At 36.8% G+C, this 11,691-nt stretch overlaps 1 protein-coding gene across 1 annotated transcript; it reads left to right on the top strand.

Annotated features, from left to right (window-relative positions):
- Positions 1-1,312: 1,312 nt before the first annotated feature.
- LOC111234168 (5-hydroxytryptamine receptor 3A-like) lies at positions 1,313-7,736 on the top strand. Its single transcript, XM_022762157.1, has 9 exons — positions 1,313-1,367; positions 2,346-2,506; positions 2,620-2,664; positions 4,140-4,246; positions 4,527-4,696; positions 5,137-5,297; positions 5,992-6,202; positions 6,305-6,514; positions 7,435-7,736. Exons 1-9 carry the CDS (start codon positions 1,313-1,315, stop codon positions 7,734-7,736), a joined length of 1,422 nt encoding a protein of 473 aa, XP_022617878.1.
- Positions 7,737-11,691: the final 3,955 nt, after the last annotated feature.

The following is an 11,691-nucleotide window of genomic DNA, read 5'->3' as shown; positions in this document are numbered from 1 at the left end:
GAGTGAATATGAGTGGAATGCAAAGTAATGCTGATAACACTAAAAATACACTGGAGAGAATTTCATGCATCACCACGACCTTCATACATTAAAGATCTTCAATACAATTTCAGTGGCTTTGTCTCGTGTGTGTGTGGTGTTTGATGTACATGTTGATTCAAGCTCATTGCATGTTGATGTGTGTGCTGACAATATTTGCTTAGGACAGGAAAACTGACAAAATAACGGACTTTGACATGTAAATAAAACAACAAACGGGGTTGTTTGTTAGACTCTCCAAATAGTTCAGAAGGAGGGAAAGGCCAATCAAGGATAAGACGGATTATATTCTCGCCCCACTTTTTGCTCTGAAATCAGGGCTGCAAAACTGTTGATTGCAAATAAGCTCAGTTATTAATGTTTGTATGATGAGTTTTTATACTTGGAGGTTTGATATTTATAGAACTGTTTCAGTGCCTACAAAAAAATTAGTTTTATTTTCATTTTCATATTCATTTTCATTTTCAAGGTGTTATAAACTATCTCAGTATGTTTTACTATTATTGTGTTTCTATTTAGTTATTTCACCTTCTTCCAACACCCCCAGTGTGGATTGTGAACCTTTAGTTCTTGAAGGTCCTAACTAGTCTCTTGCATTGTCGGTTAAGCAACAAATATTTGCATTTTTCTACAAACAACTGGACCTACAACAATCTCTCCTGCCCAGAGGTTTGTAGTACCCAGCACAAAGCTGTTTATGTGTCTTTACAGTTCTTCAGTTTCCATTTTTTTCCCAAATCTAAAAGCAAATTAAGTGCAGGACTGCACATCTCTGTAATGTGAAACACTGACACAACAGAAGACATAAACTGCCTCCATTGCATTTAATATTCATATTAATATGTAATAAAGTTCAACTGTGTCTGCCATTGTAGGAAAAAATCAATTTCATGGTATAAGAAGCTGCTGTGAACTTTATGAAAATTGTTTCTTGTGTGTTTCTTTACAGATTTATATCTGATTACATTCAGATAAATGAGTGAATATGAGTGCAGAGGAGAGTAACAAAAAAAACTGCCAAAATAAAAAGACTTATACAAAACTACAATATAATTTAATGATGTAAAGAAAACCGGAGACATCCTTGTTTGATTAGTTTTACTTAATTTGTGCAGCATTTATGTTTAGACGAACTAGACATGCAAGCAATAACTCAGAGCAAAATGAGTGAGGTCAGGCTAAATTTAGCCAATCAGAAACAAGATGCAACATTTGTTCAGACTGTTGACACTTTCCTTTAACTTATGGAAATGTTTGCACTCACACAGAAAAGATGACAGAGGTAAAGACTGCTGGGCTTATCTTCATCTGTTTTTCACTGCTGCACGGTAAGGACTAAAGAATTTTGACAATTTACTAAGAAAGGAAAATAAAAAAGGAAGATGATCTGTTGAAAGCTGGAAGACAGAAACCCATCCACATGCTAAAGCTTTATGAAGCTTAAACTTTCAAAATGATTTGGAAGAAAATACAAGCTATACAAAATAACTGGAATACAGTGAAATGTTTGTGTTTTATAGTGATGATGATAGTTCATGATGATAGCTTTGAATTTACAGCATGTATGACTGGGTATTTATAGTTTTACAAGGGTTTTGTGCCACATTAATACATACTGTCATGAGATGTTTATGAAATATGTGAAAAAAAACTGAAGTAAAAAATAGAAATCTTAAGAAGTAAAATCTTAAACTGGGGAAAAGAATACAGCAAATAAATTCCTGTTCACAAACCAAATTATTTAGCAATAGAGAGAAGTACAACATATGTTAAGACCAAGAGTGCACAGCTAGTTTAGCATAGCAAAGCTCTGTGATGGAGTATGAAGGTAAAGTAGTGCTGTGAGCCAAATGTTAATGCCAGCATGATAATATCCTGTGATTATGTGATTAGTTTGCAGGTATTAGGTCATGCACCAATTAAAATTATGACCTGATATGATGGCGCTAGATGAAAAGTTTAAAGATCACTGAATGTCTTCCTGAGGGGAGGAAGAATGTGTGCACTAAATTTCATGGTAATCCATCATCGTTAAGGCTCAAAATGCTTGAGCTGTAAATAGCTACAACCAAAAGAAAAATCATTTAAAACTGGCTCACTAAGCTGACACAATAACATGCTTCTGTGTCGCACCAGAAAGTGAGTAAAGCAAACTGGTGGTGGTGGTTTTACTGGCATTACTTCATGAAGGGTTACCCCACTATACAGCATACAAAGAAAGACCTGCCACTGAGCAAATCAAAATAATAATTGTAATTATATGTTTATTTGAACTATCTTATAATTTTTTCTCTTTTTGAACGCAGGTTATGTTGCAGCATTGAACTGCACCAGCCCAACTCCTGAATCCCTGTTTGATGCCCTTGAGAGGGAATTATTTCCTAAAAAACTACTTCGACCTGTAAAAAGGTTTTCAGATACACTTAACATAACTATCGATATTACTTTGGTGGGAATTTTAGGAGTGGTGAGTCCATGACGTACACAAACATCTATTCATGTCCGCATATACACATGCAAAGCTAAGTATACTGTAACTGATTTCATTAATTAATAATCATAAGTATGTCTCCCCCATAGAATGAAAAAGCCCAGTCCTTAACAACATTCATATGGCAAATCTTGGTAAGTTTTCAGAGCACTGACAAAACTCGAATTTCTTCAGAATTATTTCCATACTTTTGTATCCATTCCATTGTAGAGTTGTAGAGTTTCTTTCTGAAAAATGGAAACATAGATGAAGAGGCTAAATCAAAATGAAAAACTTTGTCCCACATGCCAGAATTTTAATCTGCACACGCATCTGCATTTGGAGAACATGCCAATAGGAACGGTCCCTCTCAAAAAAGACCTGTGAATGATCAAAGTCTCCCGTCACAGGCTACATTTTCTAAAGCCTGAAAACAAAATCGAGAGGAGATGCAGACGTTTAGTTTGCTCTCAGACAGCTTCACTACAATCACAATATGCTGAAAGCCGATTATGGAATTTTTGCCCATTGATGCCAAAAAATTACTGCCCACGCCTGATTTTTATACCATGATCTTGACAGTAGCATCCAACAATGCATTTGTCCATCTTTTAATACTTTCTAACTTCCCTACTGTCTAATGGATCTCAAAGGCTCATTGGTTAGTACTGACTGACTGGGTCACAAATATGGTACCATTTTCTTTTGAATGTCTCAGTATCCATCAAAAGAAACCAAAATAGTCCAGGGAAGGAAGAATGTGTCTCTAAAAGGGCAAGTGAACCAAAAAGTCAGATTACAGTCTTGCACTGTCAGCAGACACTGCGGTGCCTGTGCAGTGGCACATTACATGTGCACACAGATCTACAGCCAGTCAACTTTCCTTACGTATCTCAGTCAGCAGTCAAACTCCATCAGCCATCACGTCAATATCTGAGACACTAAGAAATATCTAATTAACCTTCTCGAGTTTTATACCTAAATTACAGGGGCCTGGGAACTTACACATGAAATGTAAAACCTCCCACTCGCTGTGCCTGACCACACACAGTAAGGTTGAAAGAAAAATCCCACTCAGATAGCTTTTCAACTTACCGGGGGTAGATGAAATAAATGCATTTACCAAAGCTGTAGAATAAATGAAGCTACTTGCTTAACCAGATTCAGTCAATTAAAAAATCTAAAAGGGTCGAAGGGTTTGTAACAATATAACAACTCTCACTAATAAATGCTGCTGATTTATTTTATGCAGATAGGAAACCGCATGCCATCCCCAGGGACATAAGGTGCCTGCACCGAAGTGATGAATTGATAATGGCGGAAACTTAATGTTATTTAAAGTGTCAGATGAGGAAAGAGAAGCATAGAGGAGGAGGCATGTTTGATTAGACGGCAGGCCGAGCCTCTTAGGGTCGATCCAAGTGAGGTCAAAATAAATCTAACCATGGCCCTCACACTTGTCCTGAACTCAACTATGTTGTGGAACCAGACTTGTTCATAGGATTTGTTGACAACAACAAAATATAGAATATTTCCAGATTTGTCCTTTAAATTAAAGTAAGCAGAGTCTCAGTTCAAATGTTTGCCATTTTCTTAGCTGTGCATCACACTATTGTTCTGTTCAATGTAGGAGTGGGATATAGAAGGACTGAGCTGGGATGAGAAGGAATGTGGAACTAAAAGAGTCTCTGTCCCCCGGGAAAAGCTTTGGGTCCCAGACGTCCACATCTCAGAGTTGTAAGTTAAAAGGGTCTTCAGTAGTCTTTGAACTTGTTTAACCTTCGACAAAAACAAAAGGAATCAGACCACAGTGTTTTATCTTTTATGCTTCTTTTGATCAAATTGCTACCATTTTAGAAATGTTGTCAACAGCAAACAAAACAGCTGTACCCAAATTTAAATATTTGGTGGTTTAGTTACAAAAACTAAGGAGAAGAGTAATCTGAGTGGAATATCCCAGTATCTCTTTAAAGCATATACATGCAATTGAAATGTTTTATATCATATTCTTTTCCAGCATGGACGAGGATAAATCTCCGAAAACTCCCTATGTCTACTTATACAACACAGGTCGTGTTTTTGATGATAAACCAGTCAGAGTGGTCAGTTCCTGCCAATTAGAAATCTACACTTTCCCTTTTGATATTCAAAACTGCTCTCTGAGCTTTGGACCACATCTACACCTTGGTAAGTCTGCCCAGAAAACAACACATCATATCAAAAACTGATCTCAGAGCCACAAGTCCACCTTACAGTTTTGTTTAAATTATGACAGGTTTGTACTCAGAGTACAACAAAATATTGTCACTTCGGTTAGTATGTATTAAAAGTGTAAATTAAAAATTAATTCATTGTAAATTGATTAATATATATATATATATATATACTGTATCTAAATGTATGTATATGTTGGTGTGTGTGCATATGTATCTCTTTCATTTAGTTTACCTGGGTGCATATTGGAAGGAAGGAATGAGGAATATGAAGATACTTAGTGTACTTTTATGTTTGTAGGTTCATTCATTGGTGATTGCTAATTATTGTACACTGATCATTGTGGATTAAAAAGATGTGGAAAAAACTGGGCATCAAATATGAACAACTTTTTTTTTCTTTTTTTTTTCCAGCTTCAGACATAAAGATGATTCAAGGTGGCACAGCTGCAGCAGTTCTGGCTGAGTCCAGAAAAGTGATGAAGACCAAAGGGGAGTGGGAGCTTGCGGATATCAAAGTAACTTCAAATACCCTGGAGTTAACTGATGGAAGCTATTCTGACATAACATTCTATGTGAGCACCTTTAACTTTTTAATTTTATTCTGTATTCTGTATTCATATGATGAATATCAGTATTTATATGTTAAACATCCCCTTTAAAACAGTTGAAATATCGTAAAGAAACTGTGTGTAAAACTCATTTGTCAGTTTTGTTTATGTGATTAATCTTTGAAATTATTCTTCCAAAGATTTTGTTTGTAGAAAAATGAAACAATCTTGTGTAGTTTTTTTCAACCCAGTCATCTCAGTATCCCAGGATGCAGCTCTGTATTTCAATGTTGTCTTTTTAGTACTGCAATACTAAAGACTAAAACTGCAAAATTCTTGATATAGATCACAACATTCCAGCGCTCACAACCACAGTGCTAAATAACTCATATTATTTATTATTTATCTATAAATGATTCATGGAGTAACAAGCGACACAATAAGACAAGTCACAATCAAGTCATTAAAAGTTAAATTAAAAAGTTGATTTGGTAGTGGGTTTTGGATATAAAATTACGTTTTAAAAAGTGATTGTAGTAGATGTTGTTTTTGTGGATAATCTGTCAGTATAGTGGAAGCATGTAAACAGCAATACTAAAGGCACTGAGAATGGACCCTTGGGGAGCATCAAAGGTGCCACGAACAAAGGTTTCATTGATTAATGGTAACATCTGGCTGGCTTTAACCTTCAAGCTTTGTAATTGCATCCCATCCCAAGATCATTTTGAGACGCAGACCAATCCTCTATGTGGTGAACCTGCTGATCCCTAGCTGCTTCCTCATGACATTGGACATCTTCAGCTTCCTGCTGCCTCCTGCGAGTGTGGACCGATCTGCCTTCAAGATGACCCTCATCCTGGGCTACACTGTCTTCCTGCTCATCATGAACGACCTGTTGCCTGTCACTGGGGACACAACACCTCTCATGAGTGAGTGACACCAATGATATAAGTAGATTTAAAAATTAATAAAGTCTGATTGAAAAGTATCTCTTCATTTCTTAACCGTTCTGTTTTTTTTGTCTACTGCAGATGTCCTATTCTCAGTCAGTCTCGCTCTGATGGTGGCCAGCCTGTTGGAGACAGTGTTTATTACTAATATCCAGTTCAGCTCCAGCCAGTACAGTGCGGTGCCTCACTGGCTCAGCGTCCTTGTGTTACGATATCTAGCCCTTGCTGTTTGTCTCCCTCCACAAAAAAAGAGCAACCGCGTCACAGTCTCCCTTCGCCCACTTGCTACAGGTATATTGTAACTAATTACATTTTGCACTACTAATGGTGCTACATCTTATTGAAATAATTTTGTATGCAACTCATTTGAAAAATGGTCTAGAACAGAAAAGGAAATTGACTGAGACAGTTCATTCTTCTTCCTTAATCTTGTAAATAGCAGTTTGACAAAATAATCTTAACTCCATTTAGTAGCTTTTTCCAAAGCTTGTAATTGCATCTCATACTTTTCAACAGTTCACTCAGTTTTCAGTAAGATGCAATTGAAAGCTCTGGAATAAAAGGTGGCAAGAGGATTTTGGCACATGATTTTCACATAGTTTTCTAATACATTTCCTGCAATTAACTATGTCATTTTAGACAAGCAGTACGTCTATTCAGAAAGCAATCAGCTGTTTCAGTCATCTGTCTCATGCATATATAATGGAAAAAATACACTTCTTTAATCAATCCAACTGCATACACAGGCAACATAACAGCTTGCATTTTTGAAGCATATTTTTATGCTCCAAGTCTTTTTTCATACTCAAGATTTGTTCTGGCACAGCATTGAGTTGTAGGCTACCATGTTTTGGCAAAGCCTAGAGAACAGTGAACAATCACTGTCGTTACTCTTGTAAAACAGAAGAAAATAGACTTGAAGCATGAAAATGCAATTTGGATTGCATTAATGTCCATGTAGTGTGACATTAGTGTTAATGTCCGTGGTACAACGCCTATGTAGACACTTAGATTGAGTAGGCTATAAGGAAATTACAGCCAAAGTTCTGAAACAGTCGAGTTTGATTGATCACTGAACCTCGATCCTGAACAGCCATGAGTCATAACTTAGCAACAGTCAGTTGTGTTGTGCTTAAAGGTCCTTGTTTAAGATCTGCTCCATTTAAACCCATGTAAATGTGTATTTTTAAACATCTGTTGCTTTCTGACAGACAATGCAATGAATAACAGCATCATCTCCTCAAGGAATCTTGAGAGCATCTCTGGTGATACACCTCTAGACAAACCCCCTCCAGATATGGCCCTGGATGAACTGAGGAAACTGAGCAGAGATCTCATGTCCATCCGCCTACAGATGGACCACCACTTTCAGGGGACACAAACCTCACAGGAATGGCAAATGATTGGGGTAGTCATCGACCGTCTGCTGTTTGGCTTGTACATTATCTTCATCTCAGTCAGCTTTATCACCATCGTATCTATCTGGATCTGGAATCATTCGTTGGAAGATTGACTTGGCAGGAGAGTTATGTCAAGTTTGACTGGACATGACTCTGTTTTGTTTGTTTTTTGTTTTTTTCTGCATAAAAACATGTTTTTAAATGTTATAATTTATTACTTTCAGAGATTTCAGACAATACTTTGTATCGCTTCTCATGATGAATTATCCCCATTCAGGCCAGCCTCATATTAGCTCCAGGTAAACTTCAAAGAACTGGAATTTTTGTAGGTTATGAGGACTGTGGATTTTGTCACCCATCATTTAAATGGAAATACATTAGAAAGTGATCTTTTAGCAGCCAGTATGAACAGGAAAAATGATTACAGCAAGAAACCTGACTGTTGCCAACCTATCCTTTAATCAACATCTATTATTGCCAGCACTCTGAGGTCAAAAGTTAAATCCCAATTAAAGTTTCAGGATGATTCCTAAAAGCGATCCTGAGATGCTTGATACAGACCCTGTGTTTTAAATGCTCTGTACACTTCTCACCCAAGGAATGTTTCAGCTATGGATCTTAACACTGAGCAGTAAATATATGTCTACCAAAAGTCACGTGGTTCAACTGCACAGCAAACAGCTCTGGAGAGAATGTAACACATCTTAACTCCCATAGGTGCAGGTGCTGAAAAATAAAATTGGTCAGTGATTGCTGAAGGTGTGGAACAACGGGTCCTGTATTTCCTCTGTGCCTTTGTGGTATAAGTCAGGGGTTTTCAAAGCCTAAGACTGTGGATCCCCCTTAGCCTTACCTCATCCCCACTCTATGTTGCCATGGATTCGGTGATTGAGTTTTTTTCTATCTTAAAACAGGACCAAAGGGACTCATCTCAAATTTTGGGGACAGAAACTTGTTTAAGTAAGTAAATTGTGTCCATGTTTGTTGATCGTCAAATAGCATTTGCCCTGGGCCATACATTATTAACATACTGACATTAACAACATGTAGTTAACTATTTACTCTGGGTTTAATGATAAAATATTTTTGTATGCCACATTTTCTCTTCCATGTCCTAATCTGATATTTTATGACATTTAAAGGTGCTATTTGTAACTTTTGCTATTGCTACATAGCGAGCATTAGCATTAACAGCTATATAGTTACTAGTCTTGATAAGAGCTTCAGCCACCATTGTGTTTACAAGGCAACACGTTATAATATGGCCTCTGAGCAGCACAAATTCTTCATAACAGACTGGATGCTAAAGTGACTCAGTATCGGAAAGTGACAAAAGAGTCAAGACCAGGCCAGGGCTAGTGGATTAACATACTAACTCTTGGCGAGTAAAGGAACAAAGTTTGATGATGAACTGGCAAAACTTCTTCTAACTTCTTCTAAGTAAACAGCTGTTACTAGCATTGGCTATGTAGCAATACCCAAAGTAGCCTGCAAAAATATTCTGCTAAGTAGGTTTTGACTACAGATATTAAATGATTGATCTATGTAGACTATCCCATACATACATTTAATATCTGCCATTGTGTTTTACATGTTTTAGTATATCTTCATGATTACAAAGGTCAAAATTAAATTTCTTAAAACCATTCTCTGCTCTTGGGAGCTGGGAAAGGGGAAGTTTCATGTTGTTGGCCAGTGTCCCCCCAGGCTGGGTCATAAAGGAATTAGTTGATCCGAGTAAGTTCCTGCTCAGACTGGTTTGGGATATTTGGAACTCCTTTCTTCAGTGTCAGTATTTTTTTCACTCTGTTAAAACATGTTTGAAAATTCAGCATGCAAAGTTGAGAGAGTAGAACAAGACTAGATCAAAACCTAGTATGTGCCTGGACCACATATGGTCAACCTGATTTTATAACCATGACGTGGTCTCAAACAGCTCACAGCCTCCATCTGGGATCCACAATAGTTTAGCCTTTATTTACTTCAACTCCAGAACATAACAGATTTTTATTAGAGGCAGGTTTTTATGTCTAAATCCCTCAGTTTGATGTGTAAAATTGGTCATAGTAGTTAGTACAAAGCCTGGTTACCGATGACTTCTCTATCTCTCTCTCTCTCTCCTTCTCTCTCTGCTTGGTGTGTCTTTGGTGTGTTTAATTATTTCTCTACCTCCTTTAGTAATAATGATATGTGTAATGAAAGTGTTTTAATTGCTGTGATGGAGGTGAGGCTCAGTGTATTGGGAGCATTCCTCAACTTCCCTGCAGTTCCTGAGCATCCGGGAAACCAGAGCAGCTCGGTAGACTGCCCGTAATGAGGTGTAGCCCTAAGCCCCTGTTCAGCATCTATATGCTGTCCAATCATGTACCAGGTTTATATGAAGTATAGATAAGTATAAATAAATAAACGCTGAAATAAATAATTAAATACATAAATAAATGCAAAATACAAACTATTAATGCTATTTATTCATTTATGTATTTCTACATTTATTTATCTAGGGCACTGACGCCCTGAAGCCAGTTGGGTGCTTGCACCTTTTATGTCTGGAAAGTCCTGTTAACATTTCTCTTGCATTGTCTACACAACAAATATTTACATGTTTCAACAAACCATTGGCCCTACAATAATCTCTTTTACCTGGAAGTTTGCTGTAACCAGCACATCACTGTTTGTGTGTCTTTTAAGTTCTTCTGTTTGCTTTTTTCCTAAATGTATAAGAAAATTGAATGCAGGACTGTACTTCTCTAATATATGGGACTAGGACTCAGAAGAAGACATTAACTGTCTCAGTTCCTCCTTTGCATTTAATATTCATATTAACATTTAATACAGTTGAATTGTGTCTGCCATTGTGGGAAAATATTAATTTCAAGAGTAGTAAAACAAGCTGCTGTGCCTTTGTGAAATTCATCCCATTCACAGAAAAACTATAAAAGTGACTCTAAAGATGCAAAAAGAGTGATTTTATTTCATGTGTAAAAAGTAACACAGGGAAAAACTAAACATTTCGGTTAAAGGACTATCGTCGACACAGCTTACAGACCATATAATTCTAAGGAATTCAGACAATCAGCAAAGACCAATCAGGACAAGAGAAGCGAGGAACACAAGGTGTTCCACGTTGTGAACAAGCTAGGCAGGCGATTGCTTGGGGCTGTTAGGGGGGCCCCTAGGGCTGACTAACTTTACTCAACAGCAATGTCTCAAAATGCAGCTCCCATCCCTTAAACAACCAAGGGACGATTTGCAACAACATCTCAGAAGCAGTGTTGCCAACTATTTTCACTAAAGCCTGCATTTATGTAATTGTAATGAAATTAAACTAAATTGACGGTAATTGGCTTTTTTTTTTCCAAGTGTGCAGATCAGAGTAACACTTCAAACTGAAATTTTTGCTAATTAGACTGTATGTATGGATAAACACTGCTAAGACTTTCATGCATCACTACTATTTTTCAGCCTTCATACGTGTAAGTTTTCACAAACAATTTCTATGACTTTGTTTTGACATGTGTATTGTGTCTGATGCAAATGTGAGTGCTGATTCAGACTCATTGCATGTTGAGGTGTGTGTGTTTATAATATTTGTTCAGTACTGGAAAACCACAGACATTCTTGTTTGATTACTTGTACTTGATGCTGATGTTTTGACAAACAAGACACGCAAACAAATATTTCAGGTGCAAAATATATGAGTTGAGACTGAATTTAACCAATCAGAAACAAGATACACCATTTGTTCAGACTTGACATTTTCCTTTGTTAGGAAAATGTTTGGGCTTAAACAGAAGATGACAGAGGTAAAGACTGCTGGGCTTATGTTCATCTGTTTTTCACTGCTTGATGGTAAGGACAAAATAATTTTCATTATTCAAATTATTTAGTTAGGAAATTGGTCAATTTTGATGAGGAAAAAATAAAAGGAAGATGATCTGTCGGAAGCTGGAAGACAGCCAGCTGGTTGAAACCTATTCATATGCTAATGCTTTATGAAACTTTAAAGATTATTTGGAAGAAACTACAAGCTAAACAAAAAAACTTGGAAATGTATGTGTTTTATAATGA

This window comes from Seriola dumerili, unplaced genomic scaffold (assembly GCF_002260705.1).
Source record: "Seriola dumerili isolate Sdu_G_001 unplaced genomic scaffold, Sdu_1.0 BDQW01000002.1, whole genome shotgun sequence".
Taxonomy (NCBI): domain Eukaryota; kingdom Metazoa; phylum Chordata; class Actinopteri; order Carangiformes; family Carangidae; genus Seriola; species Seriola dumerili.
This window is presented reverse-complemented; position numbering and strand designations above follow the sequence as displayed.